Genomic DNA, 26,587 nt, shown 5'->3' on the forward strand with positions numbered 1-26,587 from the left:
TGTGTAGTTCTGTGGCATTAAGTACTTTCACATTGTTCTGCAACTATCACAACCATCCATCTCCAGAAATTTTTCATCTTCCCAAACTGAAACTCAGTAATCATAAGACACTAACTCCCCATTTCCTCCGCCCCCACCAGCCACTGGCAATCACTATCCTACTTTCTGTCTCTATGAATTTGACTACTCTGTTTCTATGAATTTGACTACTCATAAAAGTGGAATCATACAATATTTGTCCTTTTGTGGCTGGCTTATTTTTGTTAGCATAATATCTTCAAAGTTCATCTCAGTTGTTGCATGTGTTGGAATTTTCCTTTTAAGGTGAAGTCATACCTCATTTTATGTATATAGCACATTTTGTTTATTGATGGATGCTTAAGTTGTTTCCATGTTTTAGCTTTTGTGAATAATGCTGCTACAAACATGGATGTATACCTGCTTTCAAGTATTGTGGGCATATACTCAGAAGTAGAATTGCTGGATCACATGGTAATTCTACATGTAATTTTTTGAGAAACTGCCATATAATTTTCCATAGAGACTGTATGTACTATTTTACCTTCCCGCCAGCAATGCACAAGATAAGAGTTCCAGTTTCTCCATACCCTTGGTAACACTTGTTATTTCTTAAAAAATAATAGCCGTCTTCGTGGGTGTGAAATGGTATCTTATTGTGGTTTTGATTTTAATTTCCTTGACAATTAGTGCTGTTGAGCATCTTTTCATAGGCTTTTTGGCCATTTATATATCTTCTTTGGAGACTTACCTGTTCATATCTCTTGTTCATTTTTAAAATAAATTGCTTGTTTGTTGTTGAGTTGTAGAAGTCCTATATATATTCTGTATATTGATTGCTTGTAAGATATATGATTTGAAAATGTTTTCTCCTGTTCCAGGAGTTACCTTTTCACTCTGTCTTTTGATGCACAGAGTTTTTAATTTTGATGAAGTCCAGTTTGTTGATTTTTTTTCTTTTGTTGTCTATGCTTTTGGTGTCATATCTGAGAAATCATTGCCAAATCCATTGTTATGAAGGCTTTTCTTTAGGTTATCTTCTGAGAGTGTTATAGTTTTAGCTCTTATGTTTAGGTCTTTGAATAAGTTAATTTTTGTATATGGTATAAGGTAAGAATTCAACTTCATTTTTTTCATGTTGATATTCAGTTTTCCCAGTACCACTTGTTGAAAAAAAGACTGTTCTTTCCACACTGGATCATCCCAGCACCCTATTCAAAAATCATTTGACTATATATATCTGTCCTTATGCCAGTACCACACTGTTTTAATTATTATAGCCTTGTAGTACGTTTTGAAATCAGGAAGTGTGAGACCTCCAACTTTGTTATTTTTCAAAATTGTTTTGGATATTTGAGGATCAGTTGAGATTCCATATGAATTTTATAATGGACTTTTCTATTCCTGTAAAAAAATGTTATTGAGATTTTGGTAGGCCTTGCATTGAATCCCTTTGGTTAGTATTGACATCTTAACAGTATTGTCTTCTAATTGATGAAGATGGAATGTTTATTTGTGTCTTGTTTAATTTCTTTCAGCAATATTTTGTAGTTTTCAGTGTATAAGTCTTTCACCTCACAGAAAATGTTTTCAAGTCTTGTAAAATCTTGTGTATCAGTTGATCCTTTCATGGGTTGCTATTTATGTGTGTGCATTTATATGTGTCTAAGAACTCTACCTGCTCATGGAAAAGATATTTTCCTGTCTTTTCTTCTGATAGTTATATAGTTGTACATTTTACATTTAGATTTATGATCCAATTTGACTTGATGTTTATATAAGGTATGAACTTTAAGTTCACTTTTTTTATGGCTTCAAATGTCCTTTTGTTTCAGAACCAACTGTTAAAAGAGTATTCTTTCTCCATTTACTTGCCTTTGTATTTTTGTCAGAAATCAGTTGGCCACATTTGTGTGTTAATACATAACCCCATAATTAATCATGAAAAATTGAAATTCTTCCCCCAAGATCAAAAAAAAGAAAAAGATGTCCGCTCTTGCCACTTTTGTTCACAGTGGAATGGAATTAGAAATCAATAACTGAAGGACATTTAGGAAAATTACAAATATGTGGAAATTAACACTCTACCAAACAATCAGTGAATTAAAATGAAATCAAAAGGAACACTAGAACGTATTTTGAGATAAATTAAAACACAACATGCCAAAACTTAATGACAATAAATTCAGTGTTTGGGGGATATTTAGCTGTAATGCCCATAGCTGTATATGCCCATATTAGTAAAGAAGGAAGATTTCAAATTGATAACTGAAACTTCCACCTTAAGAACTATTAAAAAGGGAAGTAAAAATCAAGCTGATGAAAATAAATAATAAAAAAAAGAGCAAAAATAAATGAAATAGAGGAAAAAATAAAGAAAGTCAGGAAAATCAAAATTTCTTTGAAAAGATCAACTCATTTATAATCTCTTAGCTAGACTGATCAAGTTAAACAGAAAGAAGACTCAAATTTCTAAAACTCAGTTCTACTTTGGTTCTTATTTGTATGGGACATCTTTTTCCATCTTTTTGCTTTTAGTCTATTTGTGTTTTTGAATCTAAAGTATGTCTCATGACAGCAAATAGTTTGGATTTTCTTTTCTTTTTTTAATCGATTATTTCAATCTCTGCCTTTTGAGTGGAGAGTTTAGTTCATTTATTTTAATTATTTAATTAGAGTCTGTTAATAAGGATTTGCATCCGCTATTTTGCTTTTTGTTTTGTTTCTCTTGTATCTTTTTTGTTCCTCTGTTCCTCCATTTATTCCTTCTTTTATGTTAAATAGATTTTTCCAATGTGCCATTTCAATTCACTTCTTGCCTGTTTTACTAGTTTTGTGTGTATGTGCATGTGATAGTGGTTGCTCTGGGGATTTCAATTAACCTCTTGGCTTAAATAAATTAATTTGTATTAAAACCAACTTAATTTCAATTATATTTAAAAACTTGATTTAGCTGTTCTCTACCCCTCCCCCCCAACTTTCTACTGTAATTGTCATACCAATTACATCTCAGAATGTGGCTTTTTATTAAATGCCAGGCAGGTCAAATAGTTCCTTTCAGATCAAATAGTGAAAATTCTCCAAGGATGGGGCTTTTGGGGTGTCCAGAACTGTTCTGCCCCTCCAGTTTCAGCTAGGCTGCTGGTTTTTGCAGCTTCTGTTTTTGTGAGATTGTTGATTTTCTAGGCTACTGCAAAGCTAGAGAAGGGGAGATGGGATTATGGAAAGCTGAAATGCTACAAACTTAACTGTTTGAGTTACATTCATCTCTTAGCATATAGATAGCCAATTGTCCTGGCGCCTTTAGTTGAAAAGACTGTCCTTTTCTATTGAATTGTCTTAATATCTTTGTGAAAAATCAATTGACAATAAATGTAAGAATTTTAAAAAAAATTTTTTTTCTTTATTTTCAGCAATTTGATTATGCCATGTCTCATCCAGGCATGACTTCTTTGTTATTTCGAAATTCTTGGTTTCTTACCCCTTCCACCTGCTACCATTTACTCTTCGTAGCCTTTAAATGTACCATACATTCTCTCCAGGTTTTATAACTTTATTCAATGGGAGAGGCAGAGTGAAGTGTGCTTACTTCATCTTATCCAGAAACAAGTCCTAATAGCTACTTATTTTGAGGATTTTTCCAGTCTTTGTACTAAGTATTTTTCTAAATTATCACATTTAAACTGTACAGCACCCTATAAGATAGCACAGTATTATACCCATTTTACAGAAAATGAAATTGGCTCCAGTGGGGGATAAGTGATTTTCTTAAGATCACAGTTATTAAGTGGCTATGCTGGGACTTAAATCCGTGTCTGTCCTTACACAAAATTCTGTACTCTTGTCCATAGCACTTGTATATGTGATTGGAAAAGACTTATTGGTTTATTAAGTGTGATTTTATTATACCTTGAGACAAACCTTTTTGCCATTTTCTAACCTTGAATCACTGAGAAAGAAACATGTATTATCTCTAGAAATAGATTTCCTCTGAAATCTTCAACTGTAGTATGGTACTCTCTGACTATAACCTTTTTCTGGTCCTTCTGGCTCGCATAACTCTCTTAAATTCATCATACCACCTCTTCAATCCTGTTGACATCTCCTGTTCCTTCACTTTTTTATTTTCTTCCAATTTGTCAGTCCCTCCCCGTTTCTTCTTTCTTTCAAATCTCCCTTAGACTCCATCATCCATTATTTAACCACATCTTGACAATGAATCATTCTCTTTGCTTCCTTGTCTGTGTATCACATCCATCCAGCAACATCTCAAACTCAGATCAACCCAACTAATTGCCTTCTCTATTTATACACCATGGCTTCTGGGCATTGCTAGAAATAAATTGTAACTTTGTTGATTATTACTTCTACAAGTTTCTCATCTCTGATATTGGCTAGAGCCTCTCTCTTGTTCAACAGTCTATTTGCTAGTCCCAAGTTACCTCACTATTTCTTTCCTTATAAATACTATTTTAGATCCTCATTACCCTTTCCTTTCCTACTGTTTCATCATTTTTTACAGTCTTCCATCCTATTTCAAAGGAAACACTGCCATCAGCAAGAACTTTCATCCATTTCCTGCTTCACGCTCTGCTAACTTCTGTATCCTAGCCCTTGTTTTCTTTTCTCTTGACCCAGTGCTAGGGAAGTCCTTCCTGTTTAAGGCTAATTTTTATACTTTTGTGCTGGATCTTATTCCTCTTATCTTCCAAGGAACCTCAGTCATCCCCAGTATTGCTTCTTTTCTTTTACGGTTTTAACATTATTTGTATCACTTGTCAGTCTCCATGGTCTACATATGCCCACCATGAACTATTAAAGGAAAATGATAAAAATGAAGGATGTCTTTCAGTTGATTAGCTACCTGAAGAAATAATACATTTATATCTTTTTTTACTATATACCTTAATAAGTAGCAGTTCATTTAATAAGTGAAATGTAAAAATTTAAGCCCTAAAAAAGGTAATATTAAATACATATGTTAATATTTTTGATATCTGAATGGGAAAAGATTTTTTCTGTTCTTTATTTTCAGTGAAAATTTTCAAACACACAGAAAAGTTGAAAGAATTGTATCATAAGCAACCATTATATTACCATCTAGAATCTACCATTAATATTTTGCCTTATCACATATCTATCTATGCCCATCTATCAATCCATCTTGCGTTATTAATGTATTTTAGAAAACTGCTGATGTAAATTCCTGCCCCCTCCCCCAAATACTTCAGCAGGTATACTGTTAGAGTTATTTATTAACATTTTTTCTTTTGTTGTAAAATTTGCAAGCAGTTAAATAAAACATCTTTTAAGTGTTCATTGGCTAACTTTTGACCAGTGTATAAATCTGTGTAGTGATACACTGGTAAATGTTTAACAACCACCTCTCTGGGGGTAAAAAAAAGGCCCTAATATGTATCATTTGCCAGTTTCCAAGTTGTGCATATTCCCACCAAAGCCGGTTTCAAGCTACCAATATATCATCACTGAACATGGAATTGGGAATAAATAAAGACAATCATTGGACCATCTCCAGGACACACTGCATCTGTGTAACTTAACCCCTATTAACACAAGATTACCATCACCCCAGAAAGTTTCATCGTACTTCTTTCCAGTAATTCCCATCCTACCCTCTCAGAGGCAACTAGTGTATTTTTTTTTTTTTAACCATAGATTAGTTTTGCTTGTTCTATAACTTTATGTAACTGGAATCATACAGTATATGTTCTTTGTGTAAGATTTCTTTAATTCAACATAATGTTTTTGGGATTCATTGATATTGTTGTATGTATCAATAGTTTGCACTTTCTACAGCACAATTCTTAGAAGAGTTTTCGTAATTACTGTATTAGTTTCCTAGGGCTACTATAACAAATTATTATAAATCTGGTGGCTAGAAAAACAGAAATTTATCCTCTCCACAGTTCTGGAGGCTAGAAGTCTAAAATTAAAGGTGTCAGGAGGGCCATGCTCTCTCTGCAGGCTCTAGGAGCATATTCTTCCTCACTTCTTCTAGCTCTCATAGTTGGCAGCAATCCTTGACGTTCCTTGGTTTATAGATGCATGATTCCTATCTCTGCCTCTGCCATCACACAGCATTCTCATGTATCTGCGTCTTTGTGTCTTCACATTGCTTTCTTAAAAGGATATCGGTCATTGGATTTAGGCCCACCCTAATCCAGTATTACTTCAACTTAATTTAACTACATCTGCAAAGATCCTATTTCCAAATATGTTCACAGTCTGTGGCTCCAGGTGGACATGAATTTTAGAGGTATACTGTTCAAGCTAGTACAGTCTGCCCTCTGGCACCAAAAATTCACACCTGTCCATGTGCAAAATACATTCCTCCTATCATAACATCCCCAAAAGTCTTAACCCATTCCAGCATCAAGTCTAAGTCCCAAATATCATCTAAATATCAACTCAAAAAGTCCTAAGTCTCATTATCTAAATCAGGTATGGGTGAGGCTCTGGATATGGTCCATCCTGGGGCAAAATTTCTCTCCGTCCTGAGACTGGTGGAACTAGAAAACAAGTTACCTGCTTCCAATATAAAATAGTGGGACAGGCATACGATAGACATTCTCATTCTGAAAGGGCAAAAAGGAGGGAATAAAGGGATTACTGGTCTAAAGCAAGTTTGTAGCCTAGCATGGAAAATTCCATTAATTTTCAAGGCCTATGAGCAATACTCTGGGCTCAATGCCTTGTCTTCTGGGCCCATGCATTTAGTCTATCAGGGCAGCTATAGCCCCATCCTCTCTGGCCTCTATGTCTGTGGCTTTGCTCCTGTAATCATACTTCCTTCATTTTGTCCTGTCTCTGTCTCTTTCACACCAGGCTGGCGCTGGTGGTTTTTGCTGGTATAAAATTCTCAAAAACATTGTCAGTTTCATATATGTCAAGAGATTTATACCACTGGACACAAGGTTTCTCTACAGATTCTTCCTAGGTAGCCCATCTCTATTCCTGGCTTCTACTGAGGTAGTTGATTGGATCCTAACACCCTAACACCAAATCTCTTCAGTGGAAGTTTGTCTATCTATTCTGTTGGCCTTGTTTCCAGAACACTATCTGTATAGGCTGAGAATTTTCCCAATCATCAAGTGTTGTCCGTTTTTCTTAATAGTTCCTTCTTCAATTTTCCTTCTTCCTCTTTTATTTTATTATAAGCATCAGGGTGAAACTAGCCTGCATCTTCCACACTGCCTGTTCATCTCCTTAGCGAAATATCAGTTTGTCACTTTTAAGTTAGACTTTTCACCCAACAGTATTATTCAATTCAGCCAAGTTTCTGCCACTTTATAACAAAGATTGCCTTTCCTCCGGTGTCTAATAACATGTTCATCATTTCCTTCTAAGGCCTTACCAGAAGTACCTTTAACATTTATACCTCTGGCAAATAATAGAAGTTTTCTCTACTGTCGGTTTACTACTTTCTGAGCCCTCATCAGAATTGCCTTTTAACATCCATGTTTCTACCAACAATCTCCTCAATGTAGTATATTACAATCAAGCAGCTCTAAATTCTTCCAGTCTCTACTCGTTATCTAATTCCAAATCCAATTCCACATTTTTAGGTATTTATTAAAGCAGCATCTTACTTCCCAGTACCAATGGTACTTTGTTATGGCAGCCCTAGGAATCTAATACAGACTTTGTTACTGGGAAGTAGGATGCTGCTTAAAGTGCATGGCTTAAAACAACAGAAAGTTATTCTCTCACAGTTATGGAGGCTACAAAATCCAGGTGTTAGCAAGGTTGGTTCCTTCTAGTGGCTCTGAGGGAGAATTTGTTGCATCTCTCTCTCTTAGCTTCTAGTGTTTGCTGGCAGTTCTTGGATTATAGATGCATCACTCCAGTCTCTACCTCTGCCATTACATGGCATTCTGGTTGTTGACTGTCTCTGTATCTTCACCTGTCTTTCTTATAAGGACACCAGTCATTGGACTCAGAGCCTGACCTGTGACTTCACCTTAACTATTTATATTTGCACCCTGTTTCCAAATAAGGTCATATTCTGAGGTTCTGGGTAGACATGAATTTTGGGAGGATTCTATTTAACCCAATACATTTACTTATTGCCACTTCTTCACTTCTCATTCACTTTTTTGCGATCCATCTTTTTATAATGACATAGATCATACCAAACGGAACTTAAAACATTTTAAATCAGATCAAGAAATAGAACATGCTGATACTCCAAAAATTCCCATATGCCCTGCACAAATCACAACTCTCTCCCCACTAGATATCACCACTGTCCTAAGTTGTGATAATTTTCTTATTTTTCTTTATATTTTTACCACCCATACATGCAGCACTAGACAGTGTTTAGTTTTGCCTGTGTTTAAGCATTATATCAGTGAATTATATTGTATGTATTCTATTGGGTCTTCCTTTTCTACTCAATGTTATGGTGTTTTCTGGCAGTTATATTTGAGATATTCATCCATATTGCTATGTGTAGTCATAGTTCATTTTCATTGAAATATAGTATAGTATTCTTTATATGAACATACCATAGTTTACCCATCCTACTGTAGTTGTACATTTGGGTTGTTCCCATTTGGGGAGCTATAAATATCAGTCCTGCTACTGTGATCTTTCTTGTACATGTTTTCTGGGACACACATGCAGGAGTTTCTCAGAGTATATATCTAGGAGTGGAATTGAGTGGCGAAGTGTTTATACATCTTCAGCTTTAATGGCTGTTAACTAATTTCTGAAGGGATTTCCCCAAGTTAAAATTCCACCAGCCATGCGGAAATGTTTAAGTTGCTGTACGTCCTTGTCTACAACAGGTATTGTCAGACTCCAATCTGATGAGTATTTACTTGTATTTTGTTATGCTTTTTTTCCTTTATTATTAGTTAACATTTATTTGTTACCTTTTTTTTTTTTTTCTGAGACAGAGTCTGTCGCCCAGGCTGGAGTTTAGTGGCATGATCTCAGCTCACTACAACCTCCACCTCCCAGGTTCAAGCAATTCTTGTACCTCATCCTCCCGAGTAGCTGGGATTACAGACGTGTGCCACACCATTCCTGGCTAATTTTCATATTTTTAGTAGAAACTAAAAACACAGGATTTTTGCCAGGGATGGTGGAACATGCCATGTTGGCCAAGCTGGTCTGGAACTCCTGACCTCAAGTGATCCACTCAGTTCGGCCTTCCAAAGTGTTGGGGTTATAGGCATGAGCCACTGCACCTGGCCAATTTATGTTACTTTTTTAAGCCCTTAGTCAAGTGTTGTTTTCCTTAACTCTTTTATTTTGGAAAATTTCAAATGTGGAGAAAAATTGAAAGAATACACCCACACTCTTCACCTGCATTCACCAACTGTTGACAACTCACCACATTTGCTTTTCCTCTCTCTTCCTCTTTATGAGTATATGTGTATGTGGTTTATTTACTGATAAATTATTTGGAATAAGTTTCAGACATAAGAAGGATTTACTCCTAAGTACTTAATTATGTATCTCCTAAGAACAAAGGCATTGTCCTATGCAATCACAGTATAGTGATCACTCTTAAGAAATTTAACATTGCTGCTCTATGGTTGCAATCAGGTTTCTCAATTATAAATAGAGAATACAATCAGGGATCACACATTACATTTAGTTTGCTTTAGAACAGTTCCCCTGCCTTTGTGTTCGTGTGTGTGTGTGTGTGTGTGTGTGTGTGTCTTTCAAGATACCATTTCAAGAGTCTGAACCTATATTGTTTGTTTGTTTCATTGTGGTTTCAATTTCATTCTTGATAACTGGTGATGTTGGATACCTTCTTACACATTTACTGGCCATTTGGATAGCCTGCTTTGTAAAATGGCTACTCAGCTCTGTTGCCCATTTAGCAAATGTGAAAATACCTATTTACTAGCTGAATGTCTTTCCATCTGTTTGTATCTTTGTCCAGATGCAGTTTTGGTTTAGAGGTCACTTTAGGCATCCATCAAAACAATAGCTTGTGAATGTTTAATTTAGCAGGTAAATAATTTTAAAGACAAGATAACCAATGGGTGAACCCCAAAGCACTAAGATACAGTACATCTCAGTTCTTACCACCTCTACAGGAAGGAGGGAGGTTGGAAAGTATTGAGGTTATGCATTCTGAATATTCTGTCTCTGTTTTTCTCTAATCTTAGATGCATTTTTCTATACATTTGTACCAGTCTTTTTATTATTATGGATGTTTTTTCTTTGTTAGTAATATATGTTGAAAAATGTCTATTCCAATTCTGTGGTTTGTCATTTCACTGCCCTTATGATATCTTTTGGTAAACAAAAGTTGTTGATCTCCATGTAATAAAATTTGTTAATTTTTTCTTTATACTTAGTGGATTTTGTGCTTTGATTAATAAATCCTTTCCTACTATGAACAAGTAGATAGGAAGATATTGTTCTTTAGTTCCTTTCTTTTTTTCTTTTTTGAGACAGAGTCTTTGTCACCCAGGCCGGAGTGCAGTGGCCAGGTTCAATGCAACCTCTGCCTCCTGGATTCAAGCAATTCTCGTGCCTCTGCCTCCCAAATAGCTGGGATTACACACATGCACCACCATGCCCAGCTAATTTTTGTATTTTTAGTAGAGGTAGAGTTTCAACATGTTGGCCAGGCTGGTCTCGAACTCCTGACCTCAGGTGATCTGCCCTCCTTGGCCTCCCAAAGTGCTGGGATTACAGGCATGAGCCACCGCGCCTGGTCCTGATACTGTTCTTTATTCTAAAAGCTTTGTGTTTTTTGCCTTTCACATTTAAGTTGTTAGTTCACCTGGAATTGATTTATGTATATGGCATAAAGTAGGGTTCCAGTTCCTTTTTCCCCTCATGTAGATAGTCCTCTATCCTAACACCAGATATTGAAATTGTCTAGACTGTTATTTTGTTGCAATATCAGGTGTTCATATAGGGATGGATATTGTCATATATCAGGTGTTCATATATGAATGAATTTTTTTTATTTTCTATTTTGTTCCTTTGGTCTTTTTGGCTATTTTAGAATTAATATTATACAGTCTAGCTTCATGGTGTTTTGATATCTGGTACAGCAGAAGAATAATTCTTTCCAACTTGTTGTTCTTCAAAAGTGTTTTGTCTACTTTTGACACTTTGCCTTTCCATGTAAATTTGAAAATTATCAAGTTACACATGCACACATACTTTTATGTGATTTCTACTGGGATTCCATTGAGTGTTTAAGTCAATTGAGATCAATTGACATAGCTATGAGTCTCCAAATCTTCAAATGTGAATATAGTACCTTTCCATTAATTTAATTATCCTTTAATGTCTTTCAGTACATTTTCTGTTTTCTATTCCTTCTCACCTTTTGTGATTCTGAATATTTTTTTATTTTTAAATAGTTATATTGAAGTATATAATTTACATATGATAAAATCCAACTATTGTAAGTGTTAAATTCAGTGATTTTTAGTAAATTTATAGAATTGTGCTATCAAACCCAGAGTCCAATTTTAGGACATTTCTATCACCTGGCAAAATTCCCTAGGGCCCATTTGTAATAAATGATACCCACATATACCCCAAGCCTCTGTCTCTATAAATTTGTCTTTTCTAGATATTTCATAATGAATGGAATTTTACAATATGTGGTCTTTTGAATCTGGCTTCATTCAGGACCTATAATGTTTTTGAGGTTCTCCATATTGTAGCATGTGTCAGCAATTCGTTCCTTTATATTGCTAGTTTTTTTAAAATTTTACAGCATTATTAGTCCATTCTCACACTGCTATAAAGAAATACCTGAGACTGGATACTTTTTAAAGGAAAGAGGTTTAATTGACTCACAGTTCTGTGTGGCTGGGGAGGCCTCAGGAAGCTTACAATCATAGCAGAAGGGGAAGCAGACACCTTCACAAGGTGGCAGTAGAGAGTGTGTGTGTGAAGGAGAAACTGTCAAAGACCTATAAAACCATCAGATCTTGTAAGAATTCACTATCACAAGAACAGCATGAGAGAAACCGCCCCCATGATCCAGTCATCTCCCACGAGGTCCCTCCCTTGACACATGGGGATTATGGGGCCTACAATTCCAGATAAGATTTGGGTAGGCACACAGAGCCAAGCCAAATCAATAGATACATCACATTGTTTGATCTTTTTACCACTTGATGACATTTAGGTTGTTTCCCCTTTTGGCTATTATGAATAATGTTTCGGTGAACATTTGCTTAAACATGTTTTCATTTCTCTTGAATTAGTGGAATTTCTGGGTCCTATGGTAATTCTGTGTATAACCAGTTTGAGGGATTGACTAATGTGGTTGTATCATTTTCCTGTCCCATCAGCAATGTTTAAGAGTTCTTATTTCTCTGCATCCTTGCCAATACTTACTACCTTTTATTACAGCCATTTCAGTGTGTGTGTGTGCTCATTGTAGTTTTATTTTGAATTTCTGTAATAACAAATGATCTTGAATACCTTTTCATGTGCTTATTAGCCATCAATATGTCTTCTTTGGTGAAATGTCTATTCAAGTCTTTTGCCAATTTTTTGATTGGGTTGTTAAGAATTTTTTTGTATTCTGAATACAAGCCCTTTATACGGTATATGATTTGCAAATGTTTTCTTCTAGTCTGTAGCTTATCTTTATTTTCTTAATGATGTCTTTTGAAGCACAGAAGTTTTTAATTTTAATAAAGTTTAATTAGTTATTTTATGGCTTATGTTTTTGGTGTCATAGCTAAGAAATCATTGCTGAACTCAGGGTTAGAAAGATATTCTTTTTTTTTTTTTTCCTGGAACACTTATAGTCTTAGCTTTTACATCTAGATACATTACACATTTGAGTTGATTTTTATGTGTGAAGTAAAGGGTCCAAGTTCATGTTTTTGTATATGGATGTCCAATTGTTCCAGCACTATTTAAAGGCTGTTATTTTTCCTATTGTCTTGGCACCTTTGTGGAAAAATCAATTGACCATAAATGTAAGAGTTTATTTCTGGACACTCAGCTTGGTTCCATTGATCTATATGCCTATCCTTATACGCTATGGCGGGTGTTCCCAAACTACGGCCCATGGGCGGCATGCGGCCCCCTGAGGCCATTTATCCAGCCCCCCCTGCCGCACTTCAGGAAGGGGCACCTCTTTCATTGGTGGTCAGTGAGAGGAGCACAGTATGGCGGCCCTCCAACGGTCTGAAGGACAGTGAACTGGCCCCCTGTGTAAAAAGTTTGGGGATGCCTGCGCTAAATCTTTTTACTGCACCTTTATAGTAAGTTTTGAAATTGGGTAGTATGACTTCTCCAACTTTGTTTCTCTTTTTTAAAATCACTTTTTCTATTCTAAGTCCTTTGTGTTTCCATATAAATTTTAGAAGCAGCTTGTGAATTTTTTTTATACAAATAATCCTGCTGGAACTTAATAAGGATTGAGTTGAATCTGTAATTCAATTTGGAGAAAACTGATCTTTAATCATTAATATTTTAATCCAAGAACATAGACCGTCTCTTCCTTTGTTTAGATCTTCTACAATTTATTTCAGCATTGTTTTGTAATTTTTAGTGTTACTTTTATTAAACTTAATCCTATGCTTTCTTTGTTGAATTTATTATGTTTTTTTTTTTTTTAGAGACAGGGTCTTGTTCTGTAATTCAGGCTGGAGTGCAGTGACACAATCATAGTTCACTGCGACCTCCAACTCCTGAGCTCAAGGGATCCTCCTGCCTCAGCCTCCTGAATAGCTAGGACTATAGGTGCATGCCACCATGCTTGGTTAATTATTTTGAAAGGTTTTTTTAAGAGATGGGGTCTCACTGTATTGCCCAGGCTGGTCTCAAACTCCTGGCCTCAAGTGACCCTCCCACATCATCCTCTCAAAGCACTGGGATTACAGGTATGAGCCACCACACCCAGCCTTTTGAATTTATTTCTAAGCATTTTAATGATTTTCATGTTCTTGTGAATAGAATTGTTTTCACATTTCATTTTCCAATTGTTGCATGCAAGTATATAGAAATACAGTTTATTTTTCTTTTCTTTTCTTTTTTTTTTTTTTTTTGAGATAGAGTCTTGCTCTATCACCCAGACTGGAGTGCAGTAGCACAATCTTGGCTCACTGCAACCTCCGCCACCCGGGTTCAAGCAATTCTCCTGCCTCAGCCTCCTGAGTAGCTGGGATAACAGACATGCACCACTACACCTGGCTAATTTTTGTATTTTTAGTAGAGACAGGGTTTCACCATATTGGCCAGGCTGGTCTCGAACTCCTGTCCCCAGTTGATCCACCCTCCTTGGCCTCCCAAAGTGTTGGGTTTATAGTTATGAGCCACTGTACCTGGCCTAGAGTTGATTTTTCTATATTAATTTGTATCCTGTGACTAAACTCTTTTATTGTAATAGTTTTATTATGGTTACCTTAGAGTGTTTTACATAGAGAATCCTATTTCCTGTAAATAAACACACTTCTTTCTTTCCGAGCTGGAGGAATTTTTTTTTTTTTTTCTTTTTTGCCTCCTTGTACTGTCTGGAACCTTCAGTATAGTGTTGAATGCAAGTGATCAGAGCTAATATCCTTGCCTTGTTCCCAGTCTGAGGGGGAAAGTATTCAATTTTTAACCATTAAGTATGATCTTAGCTCTGAGTTTTCTACACATACTCTTTGGCAGTATATTACTTTCCTATGAAAAGAAAGGTAATTAGAATGTAACTAATTACCATACGTTTAGTGGCTTAAACAATATACATTTTTGCTCTTATATTTCTAGAGGTTAGAAGTCTTAATATGTCAACGGGGCTGCATTCCTTCTAGAGGCTCTGGGTGAGCCTTATCCAGACTCCAGAGGTCACCTGCATTACTTGGCTCTTGACCCCTTCCTCACATTACCCTCTACATCCATCATCACATCTCCCATTCTGTCTCTGACCATCTTGGTTCCTTCTGATAAGGACCCTTATGATTACATTGGCCTGACCTGCATAATCCAGAATAATCTTTTTATCTCATTCTTAATATGATCACATCTGCAGATTCCCCTCTGCAGTGTAATTTAACATTTTCCCAGATTCCAGGGATTAGGATGTGGACATCTTTGAGGGGGCCATTATTCCACCTACCACAAGCAGGTTGAAGATGCTTCCTTCTAGTGTCAGTTAATTGAGCTTTTAAAAATTATAAATGGGTATTGGATTTTGTTTAATGCTTTTTCTGCACCTACTGTGATGATCATGTGGTTTAAGATTTAATCCTTTGATTTTTAGATGTTATACCAATCTTTCATTTCTGGGATAAATCCCAATTATATGTGTGTGATCCTTTTGTATGTTGCTTCATGAGGCTTGCTAATATTTTGTTAGGTATTTTTGCCTCTATATTTATAAGGAATACTGGTCTGTGGTTTTCTTGTAATATCTTTGTCTAGTTTTGTTATCATTGTAATATTGACATCATAGAATAAATTGGAAAGTATTTCCTCCTCTTCCCTTTTCTGAAGTGTTTCTGCAGGATTGGTATTATTTCTTTAAGTATTTGAGAGAATTTACCATTGAAGCCATTTGGACCTGGGTTTTTCTTTGTGGGTTGTTTGTTGAGTACTAATTCATCCTCTTGTTATTCATTTATTCTTTGAGACTGCTTTTGTAATTTCTTTCTTTCTGTGAATTTGTCAATTTATCTAGGTTTCCTAATTTGTTGGCCTAAAGTTATTTATGATATTCCTGAATAATCATTTTCATTCCCTTAAAGTTAGTAGTGATGCTTCCTCTTTAATTCTTGATTTTAGTCATTTTTCTCTTCTCTCTTACTTTGTTGTTCAGGGTAGGTAAAGCATTTGTTATTTGTTAAACTTTTCAAAAAACCAGCTTTTCGTTTTGTTGATTTTTCTCTACTTTTCCATTTTCTATTGCATTGACTTATTTCTTAATCTTCATTATTTTCTTCCTTCTGCTTGCTTTGTGTTTAGTTTACTCTTTTTCTGGTTTCCTAACTTAGAAGCTCAGGTTTTAAATTTGAAACCATTCTTTTCTGATACAGGCATTTAAAGCTGAAAATGCCTGTCATATGGAATGCAGCATTGTTTTAGCTGTATCCATAAAATTTGATATGTTGTGTTTTCATTTTTATTCAGATCAAAATATTTTAAAGTTTCCTTTATGAGTTCTTTGATCCATGGATTATTTAGAAGTTTGTTGTTCAATTTCTAGATATTTGTGTTTTCCTGTTTCTTACAATAGTGGATCACTAATGTATGTTGTGGTTATAGAACATACTTTATATGATTTCAGTCTTTTTTTTTAGTTTTTTGAGACATACTCCTACCTTGAGACCTTACTCTAATATCAGCATGATAGACGCCCTTGCCTTCTTTAGGTCTTCAGTCAAATAGCACCTTTTCGTGAGACCTATCCAGAACAAAATCAAAAATAATGACAACCCTGTAGCTCTTCTAATCTTATCTTGTATTTTTTGCTTTTTTATAGCACTCATACCTTCTAATATACCGTGTAATACACTTAGCTCTATAAAGGGAGGAATCTTTATTTATTGATGCGTTCCTAAGTATTTTTGAATGTGTTTACTAATCTATTCATCCACTTGGACATATGTAGCTCAAATTTGTTCACTTTCTTTGGATAATAGTATTTCATCAGAAATGTACCAGAATTTTATAATTAAGTCTTCTTGGATGAACATTTGTATTTTTGCTAATTGTGGGCAATTATAAATGGCAATGATCTGAAAATTCTTATTATTGTGTCCTAGTACATATATGCCTACATTTTTCTATATATGTGGGAGTGGAATTGATGTGTTGTATGTTGAGCATATCTTCAACATTAGTAGATGATGTCATGTTTATTTGCACTGTGTGTACACGTTACCACCAGCAATATGTGAGGGTGCCAGTTGCTCTACAACTTCACTGACATGTAGTGTTGGCATTCTTTTTAATTTTTGCCAATATGTTGGTTTTCGATTAGTATCTTATTCTCTTCCTAATTTGCGTTTCCCTGAATTCTAATGTGGTTTAGCACACTTGTATATAATTATTTTATTTTATTTTTTTCAAGTTAGAGACAGGGTATCACCATGTTGCCCAGGTTGGTCTCGAGCTCCTGGGCTCAAGTGATACTCCTGCTTCGGCCTCCCAAGTGCTGGGATTACAGGTATGAGCCATCACGCCCGGCCCGCGTATATGTATATTTCCTCTTTTGTGAGACATCTATTCAGTATTTTGCCCATTTTCCTAATGGTTTTTCATCTTTTTCTTATTCATTTGTAGGAGTTATTCATGTATTTTAGATTTAAGTTCCCTGATAATTCTTTGCGTAGCAAATACCTTCCTAATCTGTGGCTTTTTGTGTGTATGTCCATCTCTTTATGACATTTTGATGAACAGAAGTTCTTAATTTTAATGTAGTTTGATTTGTCAATCTTTTCCTTAATGGTTATTGCTTTTTGTATCTTAGGAAATACTCATATAACTATTCTCATGCCTTGCTGGTGGAAATACAGAATAGTATAACTTCTATAGAGTGAAATTTAACAGTACATAGAAAAATTACATACACATTTACCCTTTGTCTCAGCAATTCTACTTCTTAGAATCTATTTCAAACATATACTGGAAAAATACCAAATCCTGTTTGCACAAATCTATTTATCAGGACATTATTTGTAACCGTCTGAGACTGGATACAAGACCAGTGTGTGGGGAATAGTTGAATAAACTATGGTACATCCACACATGGAGTACTGTGCAGCTATAAGAAGGAATGAGAAGAGCTCTACACATTAATATGGAACTATCTCCAGGATATATTGTTAATTGCAAAAAGTAAATTGTAGAACAGTACTTATAGTAAGTTACTTTTTATGTAGGAGAGAGGTATAACTAATGAATTATGTGTATGTATGTATATACCTATTTGCTTATATTTTCAAAAAAGAAACAATGAAACTATAAGCCAAAACCTAATAAAAATGATTCTTTATGGGGAGTGAAAGGAATGGGATAAAGAGGACAGAAATGGAAGTGAGACTTCTGTGAAGGTATTGTATAACAGTTTTACTTTAGATCCATGTAAATATTTTGCATCATTTAAAAGTTTAGTCAAAAAGGTAAAAATCAATCCCTAAAATTCGAAAACAACCTGAAGCAAATTAGCCTAATGATAAAGTTAGTAACATAACCCACACAATTGGAAAACAAAAGAAAACAATTACTTATACTGACTTTAAAACAACATTTGTGTATTTCCAGTGGGGTCCATATTCTAAGGGCAGAAGTAACTGCAAAGAAATATAAAACTATATTCAGCAGTTTTATTGGTGATAGTATTGTTACTGACATTTTAAAATTCTGTAAGTATATTGTAGGAAGAAGCTAATAAATCATTTTGCTAACATTATTTTAAGCATGTGAGAGGAAATACAACTCTAAAATGAAGGAGTTTAAGTAAAAACCTTGTTATCTCAAATTTGAGTTGGAAATACCAATATAAACCCATGATTTGCTTTTCCCTTTCAAAATGTCCCTCTTGCTCAGCAAACTAACACAGGAACAGAAAATCAAACGCTGCATGTTCTCACTCATAAATGGGAGGTGAACAGTGAGAACACATGGACACAGGGAGGGGAACATCACACACTGGGGCCTATGGAGGGAAAGGGAAGGGAGAGCATTAGGACAAATACCTAATGCATGTGCGGCTTAAAACCTAGGTGATGGGTTGATAGGTGCAGCAAACCACCATCCCACATGTATACGTATGTAACAAACCTGCATGTTCAGCACATGTATCCCAGAACTTAAAGTAAAATTTTTTGAAATTAAAAAATAAAATAAAACCATTCCAGTGTATCATTAAAAAAAAAAAAAAAAGTCCTAGCTTTTGTCCACTGAAAAGGCCTGGAAACAATAACTCAGAAGTTGCTTCTGCACACACCAGCAACACAGTGTGGTTTCTAAATATTACTTCCTACTAAAAGGAACCAAGGGTCCTCACAAAAATATTCCAGGTTTGAGTTAGGAAGTGTGCAAGATGAGCTTAGGATATTTGGCTATGCCAGAAAGCCAGGAAGCAATACAGGAGCCAATTTGAAGGGTTTCCCAATGGTCCTAAGTGGGATAATAATACATTTTATTAACACAGATAAAATATATGGAAATACATTCTTTTATTACTATACTAAAAATAACCATTGGTCACCATTGGACCTTTCTTCCTTTCTTTTCTTTCTTTCTTTCTTTTCTTTTCTTTTCTTTTTTCTTTTATTTTCTTTTCTTTCCCTTCCTTCCTTCCTTCCGTCCTTCCTTCCTTCCTTCCTTTCTCTCTTTCTTTTTCTTTCTTTCTTTCTTTTGAGACAGACTCTCGCTCTGTTGCCTAGGCTGGAGTACAATGGCGCACTGCAACCTCTGTCTCCTGAGTTCAAGCGATTCTTCTGCCTCTGCCTCCTGCATAGCTGGGACTACAGGCACCCGCCACCACACCTGGCTAATTTTTATATTTTTAGTAGAGACGGGGTTTCACCATTTGACCAGGCTGGTCTTGAACTCCTGACCTTGTGATCTGCCCTTCTCAACCTCTCAAAGTGCTGGGATTACAGGCATGAGCCACCATGCCCAGCCACCAGTGGACATTTCTAAGGTGTCAACTTTTACTCTCATAACTGATAAATAATGGCAAAGAATTAAGCATTTATCCTGCCTTTCCCATATGATCTACATTTAGGGAAACCACATAGTTGATGACGGTAAGTTCACCATAATTCCAGATAATAAGTGCAAAAGAAATAATAGAATTAGGAAAGCCACAATTTGCAACTCTTAATAAATTAATATAGGTAATGGTCATCAATGGATGTAAAAAACCCATTAGGTGGAAGGTGAATGGGAAAATTTAATAATGGGGGCATAAGACTAATAGCACCTAGCACCTCAATCCACTGATGAATTTCAGCATTACTAAAAATGGGACCACCAAACATTATGTGCCTTATGATATGATACAATAGGAAGTACATATCTATCTATAAGGAATCTAACCTGTAGATCAGCATTGCCCAATATAACTTTCTGAAATGATGTAATAGTTTTTATCTGTTTTGTCCAATACAGTATCCACTAGCCACACGTTACTATTGAGCACTTTACATTTGTTAAGTTCAACTAAGGAACTGATATTTAAAAATTAATTTAAATAGACACATGTGACCAGTGGCTACTATATTAGGTAGCATAGTTATAGATTAACTGCCAAGAAATAGAATGGATCAAGGAACAAGTTAAACAACACCATCAGAAACTGATTAATCAAATTAATTTGTTCATAGAACAAATGTAGTTTATTTAATCAATGGAGGAGGGAGAAAACGAAATAGAGGGGTGGGAGAGAAGAGGCACTGTTTTAGAATAAAGCAATCTTAAGAGATATAACAGCCAGAGGCAGGTTTAGATTCTGAATTGAATAACCAAGTATTAAAAAAAAAAAAAAAAAACTTTGACATAATCAGGACAATTTGAACATGACATTGGTATTAGATGATACTAAGGAATTATTAATTTTGTGAAGCATAATGCTATATGGTTTATATATTTTAAATGTCCTTATCAGTTAAAGGTACATATATTTGCATGACCCTAGGTGCCTCACTTGCCTCACTGTAGTTCTGGCCTATAGTTCTGCTTGAAATAAACCATCATAAGATATCTATATACCATTGTCATTTTTCACAGCTCGTAAAGACCTGCCCCAGCAGTGTTTCTTTATCTGAGGTACAGGATTTATTTTTTATTAATTTGTCAAAGGTTGTATTGGTAGGCTTTGTGGAACTTCCCTATCTCTTTGTCTTGATCCAGATGAACCCCAAAAGAAGAACAAAGGTGATCCCATGAACAATCTGGAAAGTTTTTACCAAGAGATGATAATGAAAAAACGTCTTGAAGAGTTCCAACTTATGAGAGGTGAACCCTTTGCTTCCCACTCACTGGTCTCAGCTCCATCAGTGGGTGATAGTGGCACAGCTGAGAACCCATCATTACTCGAGGACAAGGGAAAACAGGCAGCACAGGGTAAAGGTCCCAGTCTCCATGTGGCAAAAGTTATTGATTTTTCACCTGAGCAGTGTTGGACTGGGCCTAAGAAGCTGACGCAGCCAATAGAATTTGTCCCAGAAGATGAAATCCAGAGAAATCGTTTGTCAGAGGAAGAGATCCGAAAAATTCCTATGTTTTCTTCATATAATCCAGGGGAACCAAACAAGGTATAGGCCAAACCAAGTAAAACAACCTGGGTTGATTTCACTTTTATTTACCTCTACCTAAAGTAATCCTTTTAAATTAGCTTTGATGATACCAAAGAATCATGATACAGGCACAGTGATTGTGTTTGTCCTTGATCTTGACTATTTATTCTTTGCATACTATGTAAGTAACATATTTCCTATAATGTTCTTGGTACTTTGCTAAGGTCCTGAACTACCCTTAGAGTTTTAAAGAAATCTTGATAAGACTCTAGTCCATACCCATTAGAAGCCCCGAATTGAAGGAAAAGTAACCTCCAATTTCCTACGGTATAATAATCAAATTGTGTTCATAGGACCACCATAGCTGGGAGCCATGGTACCTCTGGAATTAGTCAGTAATTGACTGCCTGGTTGTGAGTAGGGTATATACTACCACATGAGTCTTCTCTTCAGAATGCTTTACCTCGCTTTCATATGACATATGACTTAAGTTGCCATTGGCAAAGCAGCAAAGTGAAAAAGTCCTATAAGCTTTAAGAAATTATCCAACAAGGCCAGGCACAGTGGCTCACACCTGTAATCCCAGCACTTTGGGAGGCTGAGGTGGGCGGATCATGAGGTCAGGAGTTCAAGACCAACCTGACCAACATGGTGAAACCCCCTCTCTACTAAAAATGCAAAAATTAGCTAGGCGTGGTAGTGCACGCCTGTAATCCCAGCTACACAGGAGGCTGAGGCAAGAGAATCATTGAACCCGGGAGACAGAGGTTGCTGTGCACTGAGATCATGCCACTGCACTCCAGCCTGGCTACAGAGTAAGACTCTGTCTCAAAAAAAAAAAAAAAAAAACCAAAAAAACAAAAAAGAAATTGTCCAACATGTAACTAAATAACGTAAATATTTCTTATTTTGATCAAATCATTATTTCACATTCATGTTATATATTACATCTGAATTGGAAAACTCTTCATTACTATGTTACCCAAAGAGACAACACAAGCCTTTGTAGCATATACTTTGTTGTGTCTAAAAAACAAAACCAAAAATATAATGTTTTTGACTGTCTCTGAATTTAAAAAAAACCATTCTAGATTAGGGATATTAAAACAGTTTCTTTGACTGATTGAATTTCTAATAGTTCAGGTGTATTTATGCTATTAGTTCAAGGATAGCTTTACTTTTTGTTATGAAATATTAATATACCAAAAGTTATATTGAATAGTGTAACAAATATCTATGTACCCAACCAACCTTTATTAATCATTATCAGTTCCTAATATTTTCCATATTTGCTTAATTAAAAAAATAAAGCATTATAGATATTCCTGAAGACTTCCACATATCTTTTACATTGGTGAGGGATATGTGGAAGTCTTCAGGAATATCTATAATTTTCTATTTATAATTTTATAAATAATATATAAACAGCAAATTTTATATATGTAACCTTTCCAGATATATAACGACTATCGTGAATTTGCTATTTATAATTCCTATGCATGTTTTTGTATTTTTACTACATAGCTGTATATTCACAAATAACATATAGTTTTATATGTTCTAATACTATATAGATGACATATTCTATCATTCTACAACTTTTTTGACTCAATATATATAATGTTCTTGAAATTTATTTCCAAAGATACAAGGAAGTATATAGTATTCCATTGTAGAAATAGACCATAATTTATTTTATTTATCAGTTTCCCTGAAGATTTGTTCTTTCTGTTATTTTGCCATTACAGATAATTCTGCAACAAATATTATTATACATATCTCTTGTTGCACATATGCCAGACTTTTTATAGGACAGTATTTTTCAAACTTAGGTTACAAATAGCAGGTCACAACCAATGGGATTTTTTTAAATGAAATGGAATAGAATAGAACATATCAAAAAGTATTCCTTACCAGTATGTTAGGGTAATTACTGTTTCTTAAAGCTTTTATATTTTATGTGTTTGTGTATATGTGAAATGTGTATGTGGGACCACAATGAATAATGCAGTTTTTCCTGTAGATCTCAACAAAAGTGTTGGGAAGGTGTCACTGTGTTACAGTGGTTCTCAAATGTTGGTGTGCATCATAATTGCCTGGAGGGCTTATTAAAGCACAGATTGTTAGTCTCCACCCCCAGAATTTTTGACTCAGTAGATCTGGAGTGGGGCCTGAGAATTTGCATTTCCACCAAGTTCCCAAGAGATTCAGATGCTGCTGGTCTGAGAGTGACAATTTAAAAGTCATTGTTCTAGGTTATATACCTGGGAGTAGAATTACTGTGATATATAGGGTATGTATATCTCAACTTCTAATGAACAGGGTTTCAGAGATGTCTTCCCATTCTTGCCAAAACTTTGGAGTAGTAGACTCTTTATTTTCCCAACCTAATCAGTTTGAAAAGATATCTCATGTTAATTTGCATGTTTCTGATTTCCAGTGAGGTTCTGTATGTATTCTTAACATTTATTAACCTTTCAGCAACTTTCTGTGAGTTACCTGTTATATTCCTTTGCCGAATATTTGTTTTTTCATATTTATTTATAAGGATTATTCTAAAATTCTGCATACAAGTCCTTTCTGTTGTTTATTTAGCAAGTATCTTCTCCCAGTGGATGATATACCTTTTAACATTGTTCCTGATGTCTTCTGTTGAGCAGAAGACTTTCATTTTAATGTTATCAGATTATCAGTATTTTGTTCAGTGGTTTGTGCTTTTTGAGTCATTTTAAGGAAATCCTTCCCTACAAATCAATAAGAAAAATACAAAAAGCACAATAAAAATGTTTATAAAAAGAGATATAACAGGCAATTCACAGAGGCAAAAACACCAATGGCCAATAAACTTAAGAAATCTCATTAGTAATCAAGAAAGTGCAAAATAAATCTATACTATGATATATACATTTAGTACTTAGAATGCTGGCATATATTTAAAGGCCTGACAATGCCAAGTATTGGTGAACATATGAAACAATAAGAACTCCATGTAAACCCAGCACTTTGGGAGGCCAAGGCTGGTGGATCACCTGAGGTCAGGTGTTTGAGATCCGCCTGGCCATGGTGGCAAAACCCCATCTGTACTAAGAATACTAAAAAATAGCTGTGTGTGATGGCACACACTTGTAATCTCAGCTACTCAGGATGCTGAGGCTTTAGAATCTCTTGAACCCAGGAGGCAGAGGTTGCAGTGAGCTGATCACACCACTGCACTCCAGCCTGGGTAACAGAGTGAGACTCTGTCTCAAAAAAAAAAAGAGAAAGAAAGAAAGAAACAGTAAGAACTCTAATATACCTCTAGGGGAATATAAATGAACACAGCCACTTCTGCTTATTTACTTCTGGGGGAATATAAATGAATACAGCCACTTCTGCTTATTGTAATATTGTTTGTGGGAAACATTCATGTTCATTAGGAGTATTGATAAAACGTGGTATGTTTATAAACTAGAATACTACACAGTAGAGAAAATGAATAAAATAGAATTATAGGTATCAATGTGGATGAAACTCACAAAGATAATTTTGAATACAAATAATTAGTTGCAGATTTCTAGTTTCAGCTTCAACATGTGAAGTCCTTAGAAGTCACCACTCCTGTCTTACAATAAGAAAAACAGCTGAACAAACTAAAAATCAATGACTTTTCTTAGACCCAGCAGAAAATTGAAGTCACAGGGCAAACTGCAACCCTGAAATCTGGAGAAACAGTTACACAAAATCACATCCTAGATTTGCTTATCAGGAGCAAAAGGCACTGGAGCCGTAAACTGGTAGAAACACTTAGGTGGTAACTTTGACAAATTGCTGGAGGTAGAGTGTAGACTAGTGTGGGAATGACAAAACTCCTGAGGGGCCACAATCTTAGAGGATTTTTTTACTTCCAGGAACCCCACAAGGTTCAAGGTAAAGAGCTAAGAGAAAAAAAAAATCTCTTGTTTCTGGCATGAAGAGAGAAAACACAATCATTTTAAAATGTATCCAGAACTTTCTACCTAGCAAAGGGCCACCCCACAAGGAAAACTTTACCAAAGCCTTATCCAACTCCAGGCTCTTCTGGCTTTCCTGTCTCATCTAAGAGAGAGAGAAAAAAAAGCTGTGAAATGCTTGTGAAGGTTGCAGGCTGGAGACACAGGCACACTAAAAGGTTGAGACTTCATCATAGGAGTGGAAAATGCTTCACTTTTCACACCTTGCTACCACATCAACAGGGCTTCAGTATAATAACCATGGATTATAGCTGAAAGACCTGCAAGGGTCAGACTCTATTTAAGGAGATTTGTTTGTTTTTTGTAAGCCCAAAGGAAACAAGGGAGACAAAAAGACACTACAAGAAATGAAGACTTCTGATACCTACAGCGACAGCAAACGTTAAGCACAGCCCAACTCCTGGTCAGATTAACATAAAACCTCATGCTAACAGCCTCTTTGGCTCAGTTCCTATTACTTGACAGATCATGTCCAGTTTAAAACAAAAAAAAATTATAATGTATGCTCAACAAAAACAAAGTCTGAGGAGACAAAACAAGCATGAGAACAAAATTCAGATATGACACAGGTTTTGGAATTATCAGATGTGGAATTTAAAATAACCACAATTAATATACTAAGTAGGCTGTGAATGAAAGTAGATAACATGCAAGACTGGATGGCTAATGTAAACAGAGAGAAACTCTAAGAAAGACTCAAAAGGAGTTGTGAGAAATCAACAACACCGTAACAAGCAAAGAATGCCTTTGACAGGCTCATCAGTAAGTTGGAAACAGCCAAGGAAGGAATCAGTAAAGACTGAAAAAAAAAAGGAACAGAATATCCAAGAACTATGGGACAATTTCAGAGTATAACATACATATTATTGGAATACCAAAAGGAGAAAAAGAAGGAGAAGAAATATTTGAAGTAATAATGGCTGAGAATTTTTCAAAATTAATAGCAAATAACAAACCACAAATCTGGGAAGCTCCAAGAACACCAAGCAGGATGAATACCAAATACTCATAAATACCAAAACTACACCTAAGCATATCATGTTCAAACTACCGAAAAACAAAGAAAAGACTTTAAAAATAGCTAGAGAAAAGAAACACTATACCTATATAGAAACAAAGAATTACATCAGAAGTTCTCATCAGAACTGTGCAAGCAAGAGAGTAGAGTGAAATATTTGTGTCAAAAACCATCATTCTCAGCAAACTGACACAAGAACAGAATCAAACACCGCATGTTCTCACTCATAGGTGGGTGTCGAACAGTGAGAACACATGGACACAGGGAGGGGAGCATCACACACTGTTTGTTGGGGGGCACCAAGGTAGGGACAGTGGAAAGGTGGGGAGGTCGGGGAGGGATAACCTGGGGAG

The 26,587-nt window shown here is 35.5% G+C and overlaps 1 protein-coding gene across 1 annotated transcript in view; it reads left to right on the forward strand.

Moving 5' to 3' along the window:
• RBM41 (RNA binding motif protein 41) overlaps nt 1-26,587 on the forward strand; it is a 54,442-nt gene that overhangs the window by 9,632 nt on the left and 18,223 nt on the right. The window contains exon 6 of the mRNA XM_010346380.3: nt 20,842-21,245. Coding sequence (XP_010344682.1) covers nt 20,842-21,245 — 404 coding nt within the window. The remainder of the gene's footprint in view (nt 1-20,841; nt 21,246-26,587) is intronic.

The sequence above is a fragment of the Saimiri boliviensis genome, chromosome X (assembly GCF_048565385.1).
Source record: "Saimiri boliviensis isolate mSaiBol1 chromosome X, mSaiBol1.pri, whole genome shotgun sequence".
NCBI classification, from domain to species: Eukaryota; Metazoa; Chordata; class Mammalia; order Primates; family Cebidae; genus Saimiri; species Saimiri boliviensis.